Raw genomic sequence first — 23,409 nt, forward strand, 5'->3', positions numbered from 1 at the left:
CCCCCTAGATTTAATTGGGCACCCCTTACCCTGGATATATAGCTTAAGAAACTCAGGAATCTAGTCCTTGTAGGTTTGAAAGGAAAAGCCTTTGACTGAAGCTAGAGACTGATTCTGAACACTCAGCTGGCACCCTTCCAATCCTTCTTAAGCTTTTCATCCAATATCCCCTCCCTTCAGGCCTTTTTACCTTTCCCAAGAATGAAAGTATGAGGCTCACAATTTTTTTTTTTTTTTTTTTTTTTTGAGACGGAGTCTCGCTCTGTCGCCCAGGCTGGAGTGCAGTGGCCGGATCTCAGCTCACTGCAAGCTCCGCCTCCCGGGTTCACGCCATTCTCCGGCCTCAGCCTCCCGAGTAGCTGGGACTACAGGCGCCCGCCACCTCGCCTGGCTAGTTTTTTTTGTATTTCTTAATAGAGACGGGGTTTCACCGTGTTAGCCAGGATAGTCTCGATCTCCTGACCTCGTGATCCGCCCGTCTCGGCCTCCCAAAGTGCTGGGATTACAGGCTTGAGCCACCGCGCCCGGCCACAATTTTTTTTTTTTAAGACAGGATCTAACTCTGTTGCCCAGGCTGGAGTGCAGTGGCACAATCATAGCTCACTGCAGCCTTGGTCTCCCAGGCCCAAGTGATCCTCCCATCTCAGCTTCCCAAGTAGCTGGGATTGCAAGTATACACCATCATGCCTGGACAATTTTTTTGTTTTCAGTAGGAACAAGGTCTCACTATGTTGCCCAGTTGGTCTCCCGAGCTCAAGTGACCCTCCCACCTTGGCCTCCCATAATGCTGGGATTATAGGTGTGAGCCACAGCCCCCTGTCTCACTGAATTTTTTAAGCTAGAAGGGACTCAGAGATCATCCAGTTCAACTTTAATATTTTAGAGATGAGGAAACCGAGATCCAAAAGGGACCTCCTTTGCTCAAGGTCACATAGTTTTTTAGAAGTTAAGCTGGACTAGAATCCAGGTCTCCTGACTCTGAGGACCAACTGTATTGTTAGAAAATAAATAACTATTTTTCAGGTACCAGCACAGTTTCTGAAGTCAAGATGGACACAAATTGAAGGGCATGTGAAGAATCAATTGATTGTATGTAAAGCATGCCTATTATGTGATGAGCACCCTGCTAAGAAGGAACACAGGAAATAACAACAAAAAGATATGTTTTTTCTGCTCTCAAAAGTGTATTATCTCATAAGCCTATTCTCAAAGCCAGTTGCCCACACATACAAATTCAAAGACAGCAAAGAGAACTCCATTGTCAATGAGAGGATTAAATAAAATTTGAATAATCTCTGAAGTATGGAATAAATCAGACCAGTCACTGTCCCCAACATTTGATCTAGAGGAGGGTTAGGACTCCACGGTCCCTTCTCCTACTATAGCCTATAAAGACAGAGTGGTCAAGAAGAAACAAGACTGACACCCAAGTTCTCAGGATTTGCCTCCCTATTTCCAAATCCATCTTAGCCAAGACCCTGGATTTGGCTTGTGACTTAACATTCATAGGGTTTCCCTATGGATGGAGTGGAAAGGAGTTCAATTCCCTTGAGGCCACCAAGAAGGGACCATGGTTTCAGGGGTCCCAGGATTTCAGGGTCACCAGAGCAATCAGGAAGTTCAGATGGCTGATGATTCCAACCCAGGAATTCAGGACCTCTCCTCTATACAGCAACTTCCTCCACCTTTCATGTTCAAACAGGCTCTGGAATGAGATTCCAGAGAGTAATAACAGTTGCTAAATACGACTGCTTTTCTTCAGCGAAGCTAAAACTAGCTGGCTCTATCCCAGACCACCCCAAGCTTTGTCCTACATACACTTCCTCCACTGAATACTTTTCTGGTGCAGTCGTGCCAACTCTGTTCTGCCCAGTCCTCTGATCATCTCAGAGGGTGGTCTCTACCTTACCACCACCATCTGCCAACCAGTTCCATGTCCATACTTCTGCCTTGTTCTTTAAAGCATTCCCATGGCCCACTTAACTGGGCCAGACACACCTATCCTCTTTTCTAGTCTGTCTGAAACCTATTCTCTACTGGGACTTCTGGGAAGAGAGGCCCATGTCATAGATCTACACTATTGTTGTTTCGGTTTTTGTTTTGTTTTGTTTTTCTTTTTCTTTTGTATTTTTGAGATGGAGTGTCACTCTGCCACCCAGGCTGGAGTATAGTGGGCACAATCACAGCTCACTGCAACCTCCATCTTCTGGATTCAAGCAATTCTTGTGTCTCAACCTCCCAGTAGCTGGGATTACAGGCATGCGTCACCATGCTCAGCTAATTTTTGTATTTTAAGTAGAGATGGGGTTTCACTATGTTGGCCAGGCCAGTCTCGGAACTCCTGACCTCAAGTGATCTGCCTTCCTCGGCCTCCCAAAGTGCTGGAATTATAGGCATGAGCCACTGTGCCTGGCCAGATCTACATACTTGTCATTTATTTCTCATGCCCCAGACCATCTTTCTCATTTCAGGAATGTAGAAGGCAACTTATTCTCATAAAATTAGTCTGGAAAGTTACCAAAACCTTTCTCCCTCTTGCTAGTCCAAAAGCTGACCATTTTGGGGCCAAGAAAATGGGTGCCAAGGACAAAAGCAACAGAAAAATTAGAGGCGCTAAATAGAATGATAGGACAAGATAGAAAGAGCAAGGGGACCAAGTCCAGACCCCACACAATCATGTCTGACCTCCAGTTCTAGTTACTGGCTCACAAGGCACTGTGCTCAGAGATAGTTACTCCCAAGGACCGCTCCCCACCCAAAGAATACAATACCCTCTGAGGCTTGGTCCTTCCTGCCGTGTGTGCTCTCAGAAAAAGTTGAATGATGTTCTCTACCCCTTTCCAGGGATCCAAAAATCAAGAGACATTTCCTCAAAGTCCTAAGAGATGCCTCTGCCACTACACCAGTCTCAGACTTGTCAATTTTCCAGAAGGAAGGGGAAAAAGTTACAGGATTAGGTGATGATGGAGGAAAGGGCATGGTGGTAGGAAGGGCAAGAGTGGGGATGTAAAAAACACAGGTTTCAGGGGAAGACATGGCACAATTCTTCAAATGAGCAATACATTTACAAGGGTTGCAAGTACCTCTATTTATAGCTCTGTCTCTGATAACTCTGAAGGTTCAGAGTCTCCATGGCCCCTTAAGGTCTGGGCTAGACTGGAGGGACAGATAAGGAATGAGAGGGAAAGCCAGAAAAATGCCCTTTGGCCAGGGAAATGTGATTGGTATAGAAAACCAAGAGATAAACACCTTCCTGGGATGGAACAATCATCTGAGATCCAAGTTCACATCTAACTATGGCTTCTCCCACTTCATCCTCCCTACCCCCACCTGATGATATTCCACTGACTGGATGGTTCCAAACCCCATGACAAAAGTTTCCCACAATAAAACTCTGAAGAAGGAAGACAGACAACTTTTCCAACAATAGGTGAGAAATGCTGGCGAAACCATACCTAAGCCACTCTGCTTCATTTCTGTGGGTGGCCGTGAAGATGAAAAGAGCCGGTAGCCACCAGGCCTTGAGGATGAAGTCTCAGAAAGTACCTGCAGAAAAAGGACTCTATAATTAATCACTTTGCCACCTCAACCCTAAAGTTTTATACTTATCCTGGATTCCTGTCCCTACAAAGCTAAGCAATATTAGAAAGTTTGCAAGAACCAAAGGATTTATAGGAGAAGAGGGATGAAAAGGGAACAGAAAATGCACTTTATGGAGGGAACTGTCTGGGGCATCTTTCTATACTAGAAGCCACTTCTATTTTCAAGATGCCTTTCCCCAGAGCCCTCCCATTCCCAATCTGAGTTTGAGAAATCATTATTCAACCCATTCCTAGTTCTCAGCAGAGCAGAGTTTCCTAATCGTATCCATCCCCCCACAAGACTCAGAAAGCCGATCACAATGGCTCAGCCACAAATAAGAAAGTCTGGCCACTCTCTCTTCTTTCCATGGGACAGCTATGGCTACTGCAACCATACTACATTTCTTGTTCGAACCAAGCAGCCCTCCCCTCCAACTATCTCACCCCTAGAAACATGAAACAGAATTCTTACAATGCCCACAAGGGCCCAATCACACAACCCCCAATAAACACACATCCCACCTAGATAGTGTCTGAGTCCCTAGATCCCAAAAGGCAAAGACAGAAGGTAAAACAGGAAGGTGAGGTAGGGAGGGACACCTGTGTGCAGGATGCCAGGTGAGTGGTGGACACAGCCCGGGGCTGTAGGCCGATGGCTGGGGAAGGCCGGGGGAGGTCTCCCGACCTCCTGCGGCGCCGTCCCCGCAAGGGGATGAGGTCCAGGTTCCCCGTGCACTGCATGTTCATGACCTGCAATCAGACCGGGTGGAAAGCCGGTCACGGCTCCTTTAAACCCCAGGATCCCAAAAGCCCCAGTGCCCACAGGGCAGAGCCAGTTACAGGGCTAGAGGGGATGACCAGCTAGGGCATAGCTGCTATGAAGGTCACAAGTTTTATAATCTGAAATAGTTAAAAAGTATGAGATGACAAGAGGAGAAGAAGGGATGGAGGGAAGGACAAGTTGTATGCCTATATTTATAGAGCAAGGAAGATAAATATTAATATTAGTATTATAAGGCTCTGTGACCAAGGAGCAGAGAGATGATTTCCTTGCAAAGCTGAGGAAAATATCCTGGACAACCATCACCCTGGATAAGCGAGGGTCTAAGCAGCACTAGTAATTGAAAAGAAGGAATGTGATTACAATAGGAAGCTTCCCATAGGCCTGAAAGAAAGAAGTCAATCTTATCAAGTCTGAGAGATGATATACAGAGAGCTTTCCTTTGCCTGTGTCTTTTTTTTTTAAATTTTTTAATTAAAAAATTTTTTTTTGTAGAGACAGGATCTTGCCCTGTTGCCCAGGCTGGTTTTGAACTCCTGGCCTCAAATGATTCTCCCACTTAGGCCTCCCAAAGTGTTTGGGTTACAGGTGTGATTCACCACACCCAGCTGCCTATGTCTTATGACTGCATAAACCAGAAGAAAATGGTGGTGGGGGGCGGGGGGCGTGGTTCAAGCACAACAGCACCAGGAGAGGCTAGCAGACCATGCGAATAGGAAAGACATTTGGAGGAGCAGTTTATTGATGGAAGATTATGTGTCATTCTATCCATGTGATCTACTGCATGTGAGTATAAAGGGTAATAGAGTACTATGGATACCAACTTACACTCAAAGAGAAAATAATGTATATCCTACCTAAAGAAACTCTGCATATTACCAATGTCAATTTCACCTTAAAATAATCAGGAAGTAAAGGATGAATCAAAAGAAGAGACTGCAGTTCGTCTTCTCAGCTTTCTCCAAAATCTGAATTGCAAACCTTTTGCTGAACCTAGGTCAGCTCATTATGGATTCTTCTGATAGATCCCTAAAATGGAAAAACCAATTCCTCTGAGATAGAGACCTGGCACTGAGCCAGGTGAACAGAGTCATCAGGACAGAGCAGAATCTAAATCAGACAGTCAAAGTCTCTGGGACAGGGATAAATTGTGGTGTCAAAATGAATGTAAGTGATACAGAAGGAGCTAGATAGGAAAAAAAAAGCGGGGTGGATATAATTGGGCCAAAGACAGAAACAGTTTTTCCAGGAAAAAGACCAAAACAAAAAGCTCAGATGGTTAGCTGGGCATAATGTGAGACTAATAACACTTACTTCCTTTAGGCTAAAGAGCTAGAATCAGAACTAAGAGAAACTTCAAGAATAGCAGAATACAGGCCCATGCTGATAAAGATCTTCATCAGAACAAGAGGAAGACAGACAAAGCTCTTGGGTGACCCACTTTCTGGAAAGACAGTACAGAAAAAGTGCCAGGTATTTGCTCCTATCTGAGCTATAATTTTTACCCAAGGTAACCAAGAGCTGGAGAGGGCCGGACCTTAAATATCAATTGTATTGTTACTATATTACTGTCTGTTGAGCATCTATAAGGTGGATACTACTCACATTTTAGAGGTGAAAAAAAATTGAGGCTTAGAGAAGTTAAGGCCAGAGAAGTGTAGAGAAGTTACCCAGAGAGTCACACAGCTTCCAAGTATCAGACTGGGATTTTAGCCCAGAGTTCAAGATGTTTCTACTAGATTTCCTTTTAAAGAACACCTTTTCAAATTCATCCAGAGCCCTCCTCCTTAATCTTATCTCTTTAAACCCTTATCTCTCAGGCACCCCTCAGTGGCACTCTTTAATCTGAGAAGTAGCAACCAGGTTAAAGAAGCTCTATTGAGACACCAGCTTGAAAGAGAGATTAAGTAAAACATCAGTCAGAGCAGAAGGACTCTGCTTCAAGTCCCAAGAGTACCCCCAAGGGAATCTAGAGGATCTGTGGATATAGTCCTATGAGTACTGCCACCCCTTCATTTTTTTCCCAAGGACCTCTCATTACCTCCATGGAACCAGCTTTTCGGTTACGAATGAGGGGTGATCTCCTTGGGAGGCCAGGGCCCTCAGGAGGCTGGGGCGAAGTCTGCAATGCCCGGTCTGGCTCATCTGATGCCTTTCCTGGACACAGGTTCTCCATACTGCCTTGGTTGGTTTTCATTTCCTCATTCTATACAAAAAAAGGCAGATAACAGAGGTGTTAATGGCCTCCAAGCTCCTAATCCCAGACCACCCAATCCTTTTACTTCTCCCTGTACCGTTTCCCACCACTTGGTTCCTTCAGTCCCAAATCCCAGCACTCTGACCCACCTCAGAAGAGGCTGGACGGAATCCACAGCCAGTTGGGGCACTGCCTTCTTCCTCACCACCTTTCACTCCAGGGCTGAAGTGTAGCTCCACATGGAACCGTTCCTCTGATAAGGGATCCTATGGGGCATCACCACAAGAGGGGGAAGTTGGGAGAAGCTGGATATTGTGGTGGAAGTAGAGAGGAACTCAAGAGGATTCATCCTCCTAGGAATTCAGGGTCTTGTCCCACTCCGGGACTGACCTGTTATAGCTTCCTTTCAACTACATATTGTCTCTTACAGGATCCTCATTCCCTCATCTCTACCATTTGTGATTTCGCCATTGCACGTGACTTTTGAATTTCCAGCTTTACAACCTTTCCCATCACCTTCCACAATAACTCAGTTTGGCTATGGTGCATATAGCACATTTAAAGGTATATTCTGGGCCGGGAGCAGTGGCTCACACCTGTAATCCTAGCACTTTGGGAGACTGGAGCAGGCAGATTACTTGAGTCCATGAGTTCGAGACCAGCCTGGGCAACATGTTGAGACCCTATCTCCACAAAAAATACAAAACATTAGCCAGGCATGGTGGCACATGTCTGTCATCCCAGCTACTCGGGAGGTTGATGTGAGAGGATCACTTGAGCCCAGGAGGCAGAGGTTGCAAGGCTGCAGTGAGCTCAGATTGCAGCCCCGCACTCCAGCCTGGGTGACAGAGTAAGACCTTGTCTCAAAAAAAAGAAGTATCATTGTGGAGCCATATGCAGAAGGTATATGTATAACCATGTTTAAGGAAATAAGACTTATAACATTGTCCAAAATTCCATACTCTTCCTAATGCCAGAGCTGTGTTCTAGGTGATCTCTCTGGCTCAGCAACATCCCAGCACATATTTTCTGTTCCAGTAAGAACCTCCTGGATGCTCTGTGTCATGCTGTGCCTAAGTGCCACACCTAGCTGGATTCTCCAAATTATAAGGATAAGTGAGGTTTTTTTTTTAATAGAAGTCAAAAGAAGGGGCCTTCCTCTCATCCCCCACCTGCTAGCTCCTCACCTGTGTGTTGTCCTCATAAAGCATGATGACAATCTGGGTCATATAGTTAAGCTCTGAGATGGCACTAAGATAATCCAAAGCTCGCTGCCATTGTGCATCCTGGGTCTCCTATCAAATGCAAAAAGAGGTAAGCCATTGCTTAAGGAAAAGGGAGTCAGGGAATGAGCAGGGAGCTAATGAGAAGGGAGAAAGCTTTCATTTAAAAAGCATGAGGAGAAGAGTGAAAGAATGCTGGGAAAAATCTGTTCACAGGCTAAAGAAGAAGGAGGATCCTTACATCAAGAAGTCCTCCATAACGGAAGACACTGAGTAGGGAGTGGACGTGGCTCTCACTGGTGAAATAGAGACGCGTTCGAACGTGGCGACCTGGGGAGAGCACGCCCCGGGAGTACCTGAGATAACAGCTAAATCACTCACACAGTCAGTTAATCCTCCTCCCACCCTTCTGGACACTCTCTTCTCCCACCTCAAAGACTTCTCTCCTTTCCATCCCAAAATCTTGTCTATTCTTGCTTCCCCAGGCTGTTCCAGCCTTGATTCCCCCAAGACTCCCTGACATGCCCCTCCCTCCATCCAACACCCCTCCCAGCCCTCCCTCACAGGGGATGCAGCTTGTTGACAGACTCATCCTCGTGGGTTCTCTGCAGGTCAAGCAGTATCTTCCGCAACAGTGGAAGACAGAAGCCCACAGCAATTTCCAGTTTCTCCTCCCGGCTGATCCCGTACTCCTAGGGGACACAGGCCAGAAATAAATACCTCAATAAATCTTGTCTTCTCATGCCTCATATTCCCAGGACCAAGATCATGCCTGTCTTCACCTCACGTCTAGGGCTTCTTTCATATCCACTACACTCCCCCTCTTCCAGGTGTCTCCTGAATTAGCCTCCTGTACTTACCAAGAGCCAGACTGGACCCTGAGAAATGTAGAAACTCAGCTTATTCCTTCTCTAAGTGGCTTTCCTCTAGTCCCAAATCACCCTTCCTTTCCACCTTTTCTCTCTTTCCTTCCCAGCACCCTCGTCCCCAGGCTAGGTCCCTTATACAAGACACACCTGGGGAATGACCACATCAGCCAATGCCTTAGAGAGACGAAGCAACTCGGCTGTGCCTTGAAGTCCCAGACTCCCATTGTGCTGCACATCATACTTGACACAGTCATAGATGTCAGGGATCTTACTGATATCATAGCGCCCACTCTTCTGTCGAAAGTCATGCTCCAGCTTGCTCCAACGCTGTAGCATTAGCTCTAGTGTCTCACTGTGGTAGAGCTGCAGGTCTGGAAGAAAGGCAGAAATCAGATAAGAATCAAAGATTTTACCTCCAACCAAAGACCCTGATGACTCTGAAGTAGAACCACAGGGAGGAGGAGGCCTGGTCTCTGACATTTAGCAGATGACACAAGAATGCCTGAGAAACCCATCCATACCTGAGACCTTGAAGGGAAGATAGTAGTATTCATACCCACCTACAGACCTGGGGTCCTGCATCCGTTCCCGGATCTGGTGGGTGAGGTTTTCGATCAGGGCAAATACCTGATCACAGACCTTCACAGGATTCTGGATGATAGTCATGGAGTTGAGCAGGGAAATACTTCTGGTGGGAGCCAGCTATGAAGAATTGAGAGAAGAAAAGCAAGACAAGCTCAGCACTAATTGCCCAGATTCCTGTGAGCTTATTACACAGAGACTACCCACAATACAGATCTGTATGCTGGTTCACTCCAGTGAGCATTCTTAGGTTACTGGGCATAGTAGCAGCTCTAGGCCTTCAGGTAAGGGCACTGCTCTAGCATATAGTCATCTAAGAGGGATTGATTTTAAGAGTCTTAGAGTCCAGAGAAAATAAAACAGACCTAAGTTATTTTCTTGAAGGCTCTAGAATACGCATGGGAAATACTGGAGAATAAGGATTAAACCAAAATCCCTCAAAATCTCCACAGAATATTTTCATGAGTAGAGATCAGAGATAACATCATCTTCTTCCTCTAAACAAGATGCCAGCCTGAGCCTAGAGTAGAAATGCTGCCTCAGAACTGGGTTCCGACTCAGGCTTTTAGGACAGTAACAGTCAATGAGAAATGGGGAGGGAGAATCAAGATTGTGGCTGAAAATGCACAACTCTATTTAGGTCTTCACAAGTTTCATTCTTGCTTTCAAAAGAAGACAAGGCAGAAAAGGAAAGCTGCCTTAGCTTTTTTGAGTTTGACAGTGAGCAATGTATTGGGAAATAAAGGAAAGGTCCTGTTCCTTATCAAGTCCTACTCAGAGAACACAGAAAATGCCATGGAATCATAGCAATGTGCTTACTTAGCTCATTTAAGAACCAATTAGAAATGTTACACAACAATGTAAATACATGTAATGCTACTGAACTATACACTTAAAAATGGTTAAAGTAGCACCACAATTTTAAATTGTTAAACTTTTTTTAAAAGAACCTATCAGAAACGAGGAGTGGGAAGAGTAGAAAACCACTGCCTGGTCAATTGTGGCCTAGATATGCAGGAAAAAGAATGACCATATTGAGTAATGGCATATACTACAATTAATACTATAAAGCAATGTAACAGCCTGGGTTTTGGAGTTAGACTCCTTGGGTTTGTATTAGCTGGATGACATGAGGAAAATTGCTTAGATTCTTCTGAGCCTAGGTTTCCTCATCTGTAAAATGGGATGAAAGTCCTTGTGGTCTGCAGTCCTCGTAGTGCTTTAAAGATGACCATCAATTCTTTGTCTTCCTTCCCTTCCCTTAAATCTGGCTGGCCCGGTGACTGCTTAACCAACAAAAAATAGCAAAGTTATTTTGTGCTAATTCTGAGCCTACACTTTAAGAAAGTTTCTAAGCTTCTGCTTTTAAATATCCCTACTGCTACCATTTAATACATCCAGCTATCATGCTATGGAAACCATATGAAGAACCATGTGGAGAAAAGAGGCACTGAGATTATAGGGAGAGCATGCAGAGGGAGAGCGCCAGCCATCCCACAATCCCAGCTGAAATTCCAGATGGTTCCAGCTCCAGTCAATATCTGACTGCAATTTCAGGAGAGACTCCAAGCAAGATCAGATGAGCCCAGAACTGTGAGAGATAATAAAATGGTTGTTGTTTTAGCTTACTACGTTTTGGGGTAGTTTATTATGCAACAATGGATAACTGAAACATTTAGTTCAGGGTCCTTGGGATCTGAGCTGTGCTTTGAAATGAGAATGTGTGGGACTTTAGAAGTGAATACAGTATATATGCCATATGTATATAATACCTCCAAAAGGGCCTATGGCATAACCAAACACATTAATATTTCTGCCACAAAATGCATGACTATAAAGTGGGAAAACTAAGGATTATAAAAGTCTTACGACAGTTCGTGTCAGGTTTGGCTGCCAAATGAATCTTAGTGTCAAGAAAAAAATCTTTTTAATTTTCAAAATTATGGACAAGAGATTGTAGACCTGTACTTATCTCAAAGGGTTGCTGTAAGGATTAAACAATATGTGTAAAACAACTAAAACAGTGCCTAGCATGCAGTAAATACCGTTATTATTGATCCCTACTATTTAGAATTCTAGGAATTGGGGATCCAGGTTATTTTAGAGCCTGACCTGGTCGTAGTCCTCAGGGCCAAAGGGCGCATCCTGCTGTAAAATATGGTGCAGCCGAGCCTTCACCCGGTGCTGGCAGCTGCTCAAAGAATCCCCATCGCTGTCCAGCAGCCCATTCATGTTGGCACTCTTCACCATTTGCACCAAAATAGGTGTCAGCTCCCCTTCTAGAGCCAGAAGGCCCTAAAGAGAAAACACAAGGTCTATTTGTTTCCCTTGCAGGTTAGCAGGTTAGTATCCCTAGGCCTAGATGGTCCCAGGGATCGAATGGGACCTGGTTGAAGAGATGGGGCCTACAATCACTGATTCTCAGCTCATTCTCAGTAGTACAAAATGGGTCCAATACATGCAGAAACTTCAGAGTTGGCCTACAAGCACCCTGAAATGCTCCAACTGGTTCTCCAAACTCTGCTTCTCTACCTAATGGAAACTGGGACTATAGAACTGTAGTATGCACCTTGGCGAAGGCAGCAGCAGTCATCTGAACACGACCCTCATCAGAGGCATAGATCTTGAGGTCGTGGCGGAAAGTGCTATGGAGACGAAGCAGCCCACAACCAGGGAAGCCAGCATAGTCACCTGGGGACAAAGCGGGGGACCAGGAATGGACTGCTATAAATACTCGTGGAAGAAAAAATATTCATTTCTCCACTGTCTCTTTCACTTCATTTTCCCCAACTTACTCTCTAATCATTTTTATCCCGGCCCTGTTGTGTTTACTCCCCAAAACACTCACCCTGTCCTCCAGGGTACATGCAGCGAAAAGCTCGCCCCAGCTCCTCAGCCTGAACACGGCCAGCAGGAGTGAGTTCTCCACCCCACTTCAGTACCAGCAACAGAGATGGGGCCAGAGGCTCCCTCTGTGGATCTGAGGGAATAAGGGGCAGTGAATGGTCTAGATCTAAGAAAAGTAGTGGGAACGTCTAAATGTTAGGTCTTCTGAGGAGGCCAGAGAGGTAATTTGGGGTATAGGTCATCTACAGGCTCAAGTAAAAGAGATCTGGTGGGGAGAAAAGATAGACAAAAAAATAAAAAATAAAAAGAACACAAGATCTGAGAGGTAATGGTAAGGGGGACTACATCTTACCTTGCCCCTCATTAGAAGCTTTTACTCCATGAGGGTAGTAAGTCAATTGTACCTTCCGGTTTATACCTGAGAAGTGACCATACCTGCAGGATAAAGTCACAGTTTATTTTCCGTTCCAGCACCCCAGCTCTCACTGTTATTGGCTCCCTTTTGCTATCCCCTTTCTCACATCTCCAATACAGACTTCAGCTGTTCTAGTTTTCCAGTCTTCTCCTCGATTTCACCACCTGGTTCTTTCTCCAGTTCAGCCAACAACAGCCTTGTGATATCCAGCACCTCCTAGAGGAAATAAGGTATCTATGCAGAAGGCCAGGTCCTAGACAGTTACCTTTTGATCCCAGTCTTTTATCAAGACTCCCAATGCCATACCCTCTCTCTCTCTCTCATAGCACTGCTCCTCCTGGCCAGATTCACTACCTTACCTGGAGCTGCTCAGGTCGCTTGAGTTTTAATTTCCCTGTCTTGTAGCCACCATGTTTTTCAAACAGAGCAAAAAACCTGAAGAAATAATGAGAAGCTTCAGTGTGGGATGAGACAGTCAAAGCCTGTAGGAGTTGCACCCCATGCAGCCTTCCTCATGAAAACCTATTTGTGTAAATTAGGACACTCTTCCTACCTTGGGTGTTTCACTTCCATCTTCATCTTCTGCTTGGGAGTACGATCCCCATGACGAATAATTGCAATGACACAACGAAGTTCCATCCTAAGATCATAAATGTTATCAGAGCCTCTCCCACACCCCCATCCCACCTCCTGTCTTCACATTACTTGACATGTCAAAAAATAGGGGGGCTTGGCCGGGCGCGGTGGCTCAAGCCTGTAATCCCAGCACTTTGGGAGGTTGAGACGGGCGGATCACAAGGTCAGGAGATCGAGACCATCCTGGCTAACATGGTGAAACCCCGTCTCTACTAAAAAATAGAAAAAAAAACTAGCCAGGCGAGGTGGTGGGCGCCTGTAGTCCCAGCTACTTGGGAGGCTGAGGCAGAATGGTGGGAATCCGGGAGGCGGAGCTTGCAGTGAGCCGAGATTGCGCCACTGCACTCCACCCTGGGCGACAGAGCGAGACTCCATCTCAAAAAAAAAAAAAAAAAAAAAAAAAAAAGTTAAAAAAAAAAAATAGGGGGGGTGAGCAGGGCTCATGCCTGTCATCTCAGCACTTTGGGAGGCTGAGGTGGGAGGATCACTTAGGCCCAGGAGAAACATAGGGTGAGCATAAGCAACATAGGGTCAGCCTGTCTATAAAAAAGTTAAAAGAAAAAAAATGATCCAGGCGTGGTGGCACACGCCTGTGTCCCAGCTATCTGGGAGGCTGAGGTGGGAGGATCACTTGAGCCCAGGAGGTAGAGGCTGCAGTGAAACATGCGTGCACCACTGCACTCCAGCCTGGGAGACAGAGCCAGACCCTGTCACAAAAAAAAAAAAAAAAAGAAGAAAATGAAAAGGAAACTGTGATTAGGAATATAAATGGAGGCTGGGCATAGGGGCTCATGCCTATAATCCCAGCACACTGGAAGGCTGAGGCGGGTGGATCACTTGAACTCAGGAGTTCAGGATCAGCCTGGTCACATGGTGAAACCCTGTCTCTACTAAAAACACAAAAATGGCCGGGCGCGGTGGCTCAAGCCTGTAGTCCCAGCACTTTGGGAGGCCGAGACGGGCGGATCACGAGGTCAGGAGATCGAGACCATCCTGGCTAACACGGTGAAACTCCGTCTCTACTAAAAAATACAAAAAACTAGCCGGGCGAGGTGGCGGGCGCCTGTAGCCCCAGCTACTCCAGAGGCTGAGGCAGGAGAATGGCATAAATCTGGGAGGCGGAGCTTGCAGTGAGCTGAGATCCGGCCACTGCACTCCAGCCTGGGTGACAGAGCCAGACTCCGTCTCAAAAAAACAAAAACAAAAACAAAAAACACAAAAATTAGCCAGATGTGCTCACCTGAACCCAGGAAGTGGAGGTTGCTGTGGGCCGAGATCATGCCACTGCACTCCAGCCTGGGCAACACAGCAAGACTCTGTCTCAAAAAAAAAAGGCAGGGAATATAAGTGGAATTAAGAAGACTGTGTATAAGAGACCCAGGCTCTGTTAGTCAGATAGTGTGGGGTCAGGAAGTAACCAGTAGTCTGGTTGAAGGAGTCCCATGGGTCTTAAGTAGGTTACTCCAGACCTTTTACTTCTGCTTACATAGTGCCAGATGTGGTAGGAACAATGGGAATGTCCTCAGCCTCTGTGGGGATGGACCACGGAATCTGGAACTGTGGGGCAAGCTCCCGCATTATGGTATTCCTAGAAAGAGAAACAAAGAAGCCATGTAAAAATGAATAAACCAGAACTACTCATATGAATGAAGCTCACAGAAACAAGCAGGCTGCAGGCAGAAGAATACGTTGATATAAAGTCTAAAAACATACAAACAAATACCCATACATAGGCAGTAAAAATATAAATAAATATATGGGAATGACAAACACCAAATTATGGATTGTGGTTCCCTCTGGGGATGAGGAGGGGATGTTACCAGGGAGGAGTATATAGGGGCTTCAATTACATATATATATAAAAATATATATACACATACACACACATGTATGTATCTATACATGTATGTGTATATATACATATATACGTACATATATACATATATACACATATGTGTACCTATATATGTACGTGTGTGTGTATGTGTGTGTGTGTATATATATATATATTTTTTGAGACAGAGTTTCGCTGTTGTTGCCCAGGCTGGAGTGCAATGGCATGATCTCAGCTCACTGCAATCTCCACCTCCTGGAATCAAGCAATTCTACTGCCTCAGCCTCCTGAGCAGCTGAGATTACAGGGGCCCACCTGACCATGGCTAATTCTTTGTTTTTGTTTTGTTTTGTTTTGAGATGGAGTCTCATTCCTGTCACCCAGGCTGGAGTGCAGTGGCATGATCTCACCTCGCTGCAATCTCCGCCTCCCGGGTTCAAGTGATTCTCCTGTCTCAGCCTCCCAAGTAGCTGGGATTACCGGTACCCGCCATTATGCCGGCCAATTTTTGTGTGTGTGTATTTTTAGTAGAGACGGGGTTTCACCATGTTGGCCAGGCTGGTCTCACCAGTCCTGACCTCAAGTGATCCACGCACCTCGCCCTCCCAAAGTGCTGGGATTACAGGCGGAAGCCACCGAGCCTGCCCAATTTTTGTATTTTTAGTAGAAATAAGGTTTCACCATGTTGGTCTGGCTGGTCTCAAACTCCTGACCACAGGTGATCCACCTGCCTCGGCCTCCCAAAGTGCCGGGATTACAGGCGTGAGCCACCATGCCCGGCCTATATTCCTAACATTTTATTTCACAAGCTAGGTGGTGAATACATAGGTGCTCACTATAGTCATCATTCCTTATATATTTTCAAATGGTTTATACATTATGTGACAAATTTCTTGGAAAGTCAAGTTGCAGAGCAGTATTATGGTATGACCACATTTAGTAAAATAAATACAGCTTGGATATGGCAGAAAAAGATAAATTGTTATGTCTAAAACTTGTAACAACAACGGTCTCTGGAGGGGCAGTGTTAGAAAGGCAAGGAGCCTGAGGAGCCCCTTCTTTCTTTCTTATTTTTATTTTATTTATTTATTTATTTATTTATTGAGACAGAGTTTCGCTCTTGTCACCCAGGCTGGAGTACTATGGCACGATCTCAGCTCACTGCAACCTTCACCTCCTGCGTTCAAGTGATTCTCCTGCCACAGCCTCCCTGGTAGCTGGGATTACAGGCATGCACCACCATGCCTGGCTAATTTTGTATCTTAAGTAGAAACAGGGTTTCACCATGTTGGCCAGGCTGGTCTCTAACTCCCGACCCAGGTGACCCACCTATCTCAGCCTCTCAAAGTGCTGAGTTTACAGGCATGAGCCACCGCACCTGGCCTGCTTTTTCACTTTTAAATCATCTTTATGATATTTAAAATAAAGCAAAAACTTTCAAATATTCTTCTGTAAGCCCATTCTCCCCAGCACAGACCACTGTGTCTCTTACCCCAAAATCTTGGCACAGTCATCATAGTATTTCATCGAGTTCTTGACAAAACTAAAACCATTGACATCGCACACAAAGGAATGACCATTGGCACGAAGAAGGTCAAACCCACAAACTGTTTGCTGCAAGGAAAAGAAGGAAGATGAGAACAAGACAGTTACTCTTCCTGGACCCCTGTTCCTTCCTTTCTCCCTCATTTCGCAACCTCCCTGGGCCCTCCTCTACCTTGAAAGCTACGCAGACTTTCCTGGCCACCAGCTTTTCCATGGCAGTCAGCATGACTGGATATCGAATCTCTTTCCCCTCACTGTCTCGTTCAACCTTCCCATCCAAAGCTGGAGACTTTCTAGCTTCAGCATGGGCATAATCTGGCCCCACTGTATACACCTGCAGGTACATAGCATCACTGAGTATGCCCACAGCTCACCCTGTATATGAGAAGACAATATGAGCACTAGGTCTGTAGACTAGTTTCAGAGTAAAACAACAACAACAAAAACAAAACCAACAAATCCTGAGCATTAAGGGGACTGACCAACATTTTTCCTACTGAGCCCTACTCAAGTATCATTACGAATTTCTCCTCGGGACTCCACTACTGTCAGACAGTCCTTATTAAACAATAATTTACCAACATTATACCATTTTTCTAAGTCAGCCTTGCCCTTGCTCTGATAGTGAAAATGTGAATGTCTGAATCCTCCACTCATTATCTTCACCTGAATATGAAAGCCAATCACATTCACATCATGTTATTTTCTAGGACCTCCTCCCCATATACTTCCACCTGCTTCCCAAGTACCCCATCCCCACCCAGACATCTGTAACCTCTTAAATCCCTGTATCCACCATAACCTTGACATCTGTGCCATCTGTTGGCATAAATTCCTCATAGATGTACGACCCCGTCTTTCGGACGCTGCTCTCAGGAGAGTAAACACTGCTTCGGCTGCCAATCTTCAAGAGAAAAAAAAAGAAGAAAAAACAATGTTGCCTCAACTCTCTCTTCTGTCCCCAAATTCTCCATCTTCCTTCCCCACGACCTCATCCTTGCCCTTTTACCTCTCTGACTCTCCAGATGCTCAAATGTCTCCCCTACCTTACGAAAGAGACGCTGGCTTCCTCCTCCAGCTGAGCTGGGGTAGTAGATGTAAACATTGTGGTCTTCTGCACTCACTGGCTTCTCCACGAAGGGCTTGGGAAAGACAGCTCCATTGACCTCTACTTGGTCTTCACCTTCTATCAGGTTGCATTCTGAAAGGTGGGTGTGTGGTCATTCCTATGGCCTATGGTTATGGAATATTACTAATTCTCATTTCCCCAGGTTTTCATCTCTATAACCCTCAAATTTTTATGACCGTATCTTTGTAATAGATGAGGTAAAAACTCTATATAACAGGTCCAAGACTCTGTCCGAAGACTTATGGCTCTAACCCCACCCATAATCCAATAATCAAAACCCCACATAGATAGGTGGTATATAGGCGATGTCTAGAAGATGGAAACGTGGCTAAGTCATAGAAAGCAAGGAAAGGCAGGACTAACCCTCCCTCAGGCCAGGTACTCACCATCAGGCCGGGCAGGATCACGGTTGAGCACAGCATATCGAGGCAGATCAATACCCTCTTCCTGCAGGATCCGGTACACCTCCCTCCTGTCACCCCCAAATAAAATAGCTGGGAGAGGTGGGAGTAACTAAGGGAAGAGCCTGGGGATTTCATTTGCACAGGATTAAAAGACACCAGGGCACAAAATTATGGTACAAAAATTAGGCATGTTTGTTTGACTCTGCCCTTCTCAGAGTGGGTTCCCTGAACATGCGTGATCCCAAAGCCGCCCATCTCACTGGTCAACAGGAAGTTATACCTATCTTGGATGTAATACTGCATGGCCAGATCATTGATAAGAAAGGGGTTTCGAAGCTTGGAGTAAGCAACAGCTTTGTCCAGAGGGAAGCCTGGAATGGAGATACAAAATAAAGAGACAAAAGAAAGGGAGAGAAAGAGAACGAGAAAAGAGCAAGAGACATAGAAAGACATATTAAAGCGACTAGCTGCCACTGAGCTCCTCTACCCATTCAATCCATCACTTATTCTTCTGCCCAGCTCCCCAAGTCTAGGATATTTATCAAGAAAAAGTAAAACAGAAATTATTTTTACAGTCCTTCCAGAGACCCAACTCTGTCCAGAGATCCTAAGAGACTTAGAGTTGTCCTGAGGTTAGACTATAGGCTTTAAATCCCCAGCAACTCCTCCAGGATGTAGGGAAAGCAAACTCCTTGGCACCATTGTCTAGTGTGTCACAAGTAGCTGATGGCTCTTTACTAAGGAAATAAGACAGTAAGAACCTCATGTCCCAAACCGGTATTCCCACCACCATTCCCTCCCATTTTCCTTCCCAGACCCCAACCTTTGGAGTGGAAAGAGATGAGACAGTGGCAGGATGGCCAGTTTTCCACAGGTTCATTAAGGATTACATCTTCTCCCAGAATGATAACAGTCAGGTAGTCAAATCTGCAGAGTCGCTCTAGGATTTGAGTCATTGGCTTGGACTTGGATTTCTTGGTCATGGCACAGATGCCAACAATGATCTGAGGTTCAGGAGGCTACAGAGAGGAAGTGCTATCAGAAACTCAAGAACTTTCCACCAATATCACCCCCTTCTGGGAACACTGTCTTATCTTCTTAGGGCACAGAGTTTCTTGCCAGGACTCTGGACCTATGGGATACAGGGTGCCTCCTAACTTTGATCTAGGTTGGGGCACAGCTAGGGATTCCAACTGCCTACAGAATAGGAGCCTTTCCACAATAGGAAATACGTGCTCAAGCAGGAGAGCTAGAGAACCAACAACCATGAGACAACAGGAAGATCCTAAGGGCAGGGGTTTCTTTTTTTCCTTTTTTTGAGATGGAGTCTCACTCTGTCGCCCAGGCTGGAGTGCAGTGGCATGATTTCTACTCACTGCGACCTCCAACTCTTGGGCTCAAGTGATTCTCCTGCCTCAGCCTCCCCAGTAGCTGGGATTACAGGTGCCCACCACCATGCCCAGCTAATTTTTGTATTTTTAGTAGAGACAGGGTTTCACCATGTTGGACAGGCTGGTTTCGAACTCCTGACCTCAAATGATCTGGCTGCCTTGGCCTCCCAAAGTGTTGGGATTACCCACACCCGGCCAGGGCAGGGGTTTCTAAGAGAGGCAACCTAACCAATCTCTACTGCCCCTCCCCTAAACCAGGATAGGGCCTGTTTATGACAGGGAGTCTATGCATTTGGAAAGAACAGAGAGGTATCTCCAACCAATAGAATCTTAATTCTCAAGGACAGAGGCTCCAACACCAAGTTATATCATTTTCCCCATTCTTACCACTTCATCCTCCTCGTCCTCAAGGAGCTCGCTGTCACTCTCTTCTGGCCTCATGCCTATTCCACGGGTGCCCAGCCCCTCATCTCCAGCTCCAAGGAAGAAGTGGGCAGTGGTACTCTCGCCCTCACTGGCCGTCAATGACCACATCCCTGCCGGAACACCCACTCATCCCGCTCTGCAGAGGGGGGTACCCCATCAGCTCAGAACCCAAGCCCCCTGGCAGTGGGTGGGGATGGGGATGGAGATGAAAAGCATAAGAGGGAACTATAAGGGGAAACAAAACAAAGCTATAGGAAGAAGGATCAACAAGAAAGGAGGCATATGGGCTATGACTTGAGATGCTAAAAGAGCCATAAAAGAAAAACCAAGGTATCCCTTTTCCTCCCTGCTCACCCCACCCCAACCAATAAATTAGTAAGAGGATCAGATAATCAGCCCTTACAATGCCTGCATGTCCCTGATTTGGCCAGCAAGAAACATTAACTTCAGGTAGCAAATGGGAAAGGTAGGTCCTCAAGGAAGGCTACTGTTGAGTCCTACCAGAAGAGAAGGTTAGAGTGACATTTCAAACTTTGACTCATTCCACAATGTTCCTAGTCCTTTTCCACCTCCTCACAGTAGTGTTGAATTCAGTGATTTAATTCAAAGGCAGAGGAATGAGAGAGCTCAGCTGCCTTTCCCCTTAAACCTCATCTTCATTCTTCCCAAAGATTCACTCAAAAAATATTCATTGAGGGTACCCTACATTCTAAGTATTATATCAGAACATTAAGGCCAGGCACACTGGCTTACACCTGTAATTCCAGCGTTTTGGGAGGCTGAGGAGGATGGATCACGAGTCCAGGAGTTCGAGACCAGCCTGGGCAACATGTCGAAACCCAGTTTCTACAAAAAAATACAAAAATTAGGCAGGCATGGTGGTGCATGCCTGTAGTCCCAGCTACTTGGGAGGCTGAGGCAAGAGGATCATTTGAGTCCGGGATGTGGACATTGCAGTGAGCCGAGATCACGCCATTGCACTCCAGCCTGGGTGACAGAGTGAGGCCCTCTCTCAAACCAAAAATTAAAAAAATAATAAAACCCCCATGTTCTCTCTCTTTCATCTACTCCACCTTAAAAGACAGTTGCCCAGCCAGATGCCATGGTTCATCCCTATAATTCCAGTATTTTAGGAAGCTGAGGCAGGAGGATCGCTTGGGCTCAGGAGTTTGAGACCAGCCAGGGCAACATAGCAAGACCCCATCTCTACAAAAAAAAATTAAGGCTGCACACAGGGGCTCATGCCTGTAATCCCAGCACTTTGGGAGGCTGAAACAGGATGACTGCTTGAGCCTAAGAGTTCGAGACCAGCCTGGGCAATATAGGGAGACAGGACCTATACAAAAGCTTTTTCTTAAATTAGCCGGGCATGGTGGCACGTGCCTGTGGTCCCAGCTACTTGGGAGGCTAAGCTGGGAGGATTGTTTAAACCTAAAAGGCCGGGACTGCAGTGAGCGGTGATTGTACCACTGCACTCCAGCCTGGGTAATGGAAAAAGACCCTGCTTCAGAAGAAAAAAATTTTTTTTTCTTTTTTTCTTGAGACAGAGTCTCGCTCTGTCACCCAGGCTGGAGTGCAGTGGTGTGACCTCAGCTCACTGCAACCTCCGCCTTCCGAGTTTAAGCAATTCTCCTGCCTCAGCCTCCCGAGTAGCTGAGACCACAGGCACACCACACCATGCCTGGCCAATTTTTTTGTATTTTACTTTATAGTAGAGACAGAGTTTCATCATGCTGACCAGGCTGGTCTTAAACTCCTGACCTTGTGATCCCCCCACCTCAGACTCCCAAAGTGCTGGGATTACAGGCGTGAACTACCATACCCAGCCAAAAAGTTTTTTAAAATTAGCCAGGCATAGTGAGTTGTACACACCAGTGGCCCCAGCTACTCAAAAGGCTGAGGTGGAAGGATTGTTTAAGCACAAGAGGTCAAGTCTGCAGTGAGCCATGATCGTGCCACTGCACTCCAGTCTGGGTGACACAGCAAGACCCTGCCTCAAATAATGACGATAATAATAATAATAATAATAAAAGACAGATGCCCAAATTCAGAAAATCTGTTCAGGCAAAGAGGTCTAGTGTGGTTGGGAGGTTGAGGATACAGGCATCCATACAGCAGTCTCCAACCCATTCTCAAACTGAAATCTCAATGTTCTCTCTAGTGTCCCCTGGTACTATAGAACCAGTGTTAGTCTAGGCCAAGGTCATTCACACCAGGAGCTACAGTTAAAAAAAAAAAATCCTGTCTAAAACTGTACAAGTAAGAATATCTTAAGACTTTAACTTGAGGGCCGAGTGCGGTGACCCACGCCTGTAATCCCAGCACTTTGGGAGGCCAAGGCGGGTGGATCACGAGGTCAGGAGATCAAGACCATCCTGGCTAACACGGCAAAACCCCATCTCTACTAAAAATACAAAAAAAAAATACCAAAAAAAAAACAATTAGCTGGGCGTGGTGGCGGGCGCCTATAGTCCCAGCTACTCGGGAGGCTGAGGCAGGAGAATGGCATGAACCTGGGAGGCAGAGCAAGCAGTGAGCCGAGATCCGCCACTGCACTCCAGCCTGGTCAACAGAGCAAGATTCTGTCTCAAAAAAAAAAAAAAAAAAAAAGAGACTTTAACTTGAACTTGAACCAGCAGTTCCACTTCTGTGTACACACAAGTAACGTAGTGGTTCTCAACCAGCTGTGATTTTGCTGCACAGGGGACGTTTGGCAGGAGACATTTTTGGTTGTCACAATTGGAAAGGTACTATTGGTGTCTAGTGAGTAGATGCCAGGGATACCGCTGAACATTCTAAAATGCGTAAGATAAGATATCTCCTCACAACCAAGAATTATCCAGCCTTAAATCTCAGTAGTGCTGAGGTGGAGAAACCCTGCTGTAGAGAAATTCTCCTACATAAGAAGACTTTTGTGAGGAAGTTCTTAACCTTCTTCATCTCTCTGTTGGTAATGAGAAAAACAAAATAGTTGACAGGTTACAAGTAGAATCGATAAATATAACGTTGTATACAGAAAAGACAGACTAATAGCAATGCAAAAATAAAAGCTGTATGTAATAAATGGACAGTTTCCAAATACAAACTGCAGAGACATACCTGCAGCACAATTCTATTTGTATAAATACAAATATTACATATGGTTTATGACTGTATATATAATTAGTAGAAGTAAAAAAACAGGGACTGGAAAGAAAGACATCAAATTCATGATAGGTGTTACTTTTGAGAAGGGAGAATGGAACTGAGGATTCAAATGGTACTTCATAACCTTATCTACAATGTTTATTTCAATTGTAAAAAAGATCTGAAGCAAATACACAAAAGTTTAACATTTGTTCATATGAATTGTAAGGATATGAATATCTGTTATTATTTTCCAAAAATAAAAATTGAGTCACACATCAGCAATTTTCCATGGTCTCCAAAAGCTCTCAGAAACACTGACCAGTGACTCTAGTAAAAGCCACCAACTCCTTAAGTAAATGAACTTGTCTTACAGAACTGATATCTTATATATGTAATTAGTCTCATAGATTTTGAAAATAG

General features: G+C 45.4%; 1 protein-coding gene across 13 annotated transcripts in view; it reads right to left on the minus strand.

Annotated features, from left to right (window-relative positions):
- Positions 1-22,409, minus strand: part of PPIP5K1 (diphosphoinositol pentakisphosphate kinase 1) — a 94,280-nt gene extending 71,871 nt beyond the window's left edge. For 2 of the 13 annotated variants that reach the window (XM_073012098.1, XM_073012096.1), the window contains exons 1-25: positions 19,822-20,241; positions 18,867-19,062; positions 18,324-18,414; positions 18,026-18,111; positions 17,557-17,711; positions 17,313-17,414; positions 16,683-16,844; positions 16,458-16,579; positions 14,618-14,719; positions 13,049-13,135; positions 12,855-12,930; positions 12,602-12,711; positions 12,433-12,515; positions 12,082-12,213; positions 11,803-11,924; positions 11,346-11,528; positions 9,212-9,353; positions 8,799-9,022; positions 8,371-8,474; positions 8,024-8,138; positions 7,747-7,854; positions 6,709-6,825; positions 6,404-6,568; positions 4,182-4,331; positions 3,456-3,546 (exon numbers count right to left, since the gene is read on the minus strand). In XM_073012098.1, coding sequence (XP_072868199.1) covers positions 3,456-3,546; positions 4,182-4,331; positions 6,404-6,568; positions 6,709-6,825; positions 7,747-7,854; positions 8,024-8,138; positions 8,371-8,474; positions 8,799-9,022; positions 9,212-9,353; positions 11,346-11,528; positions 11,803-11,924; positions 12,082-12,213; positions 12,433-12,515; positions 12,602-12,711; positions 12,855-12,930; positions 13,049-13,135; positions 14,618-14,719; positions 16,458-16,579; positions 16,683-16,844; positions 17,313-17,414; positions 17,557-17,711; positions 18,026-18,111; positions 18,324-18,414; positions 18,867-19,062; positions 19,822-19,968 — 3,172 coding nt within the window. In that variant the 5' untranslated portion in view covers positions 19,969-20,241. Of the gene's footprint in view, positions 1-3,455; positions 3,547-4,181; positions 4,332-6,403; positions 6,569-6,708; positions 6,826-7,746; positions 7,855-8,023; positions 8,139-8,346; positions 8,475-8,798; positions 9,023-9,211; positions 9,354-11,345; positions 11,529-11,802; positions 11,925-12,081; positions 12,214-12,432; positions 12,516-12,601; positions 12,712-12,854; positions 12,931-13,048; positions 13,136-14,617; positions 14,720-16,457; positions 16,580-16,682; positions 16,886-17,312; positions 17,415-17,556; positions 17,712-18,025; positions 18,112-18,323; positions 18,415-18,866; positions 19,063-19,821; positions 20,243-20,263 lie in introns of those variants that run through there. The other 11 variants (XM_073012097.1, XM_073012095.1, XM_073012102.1 and 8 more) reach the window with 8 other exon arrangements.
- Between the last annotated feature and the right edge of the window lie 1,000 nt (positions 22,410-23,409).

This window comes from Chlorocebus sabaeus, chromosome 26 (assembly GCF_047675955.1).
Source record: "Chlorocebus sabaeus isolate Y175 chromosome 26, mChlSab1.0.hap1, whole genome shotgun sequence".
NCBI classification, from domain to species: Eukaryota; Metazoa; Chordata; class Mammalia; order Primates; family Cercopithecidae; genus Chlorocebus; species Chlorocebus sabaeus.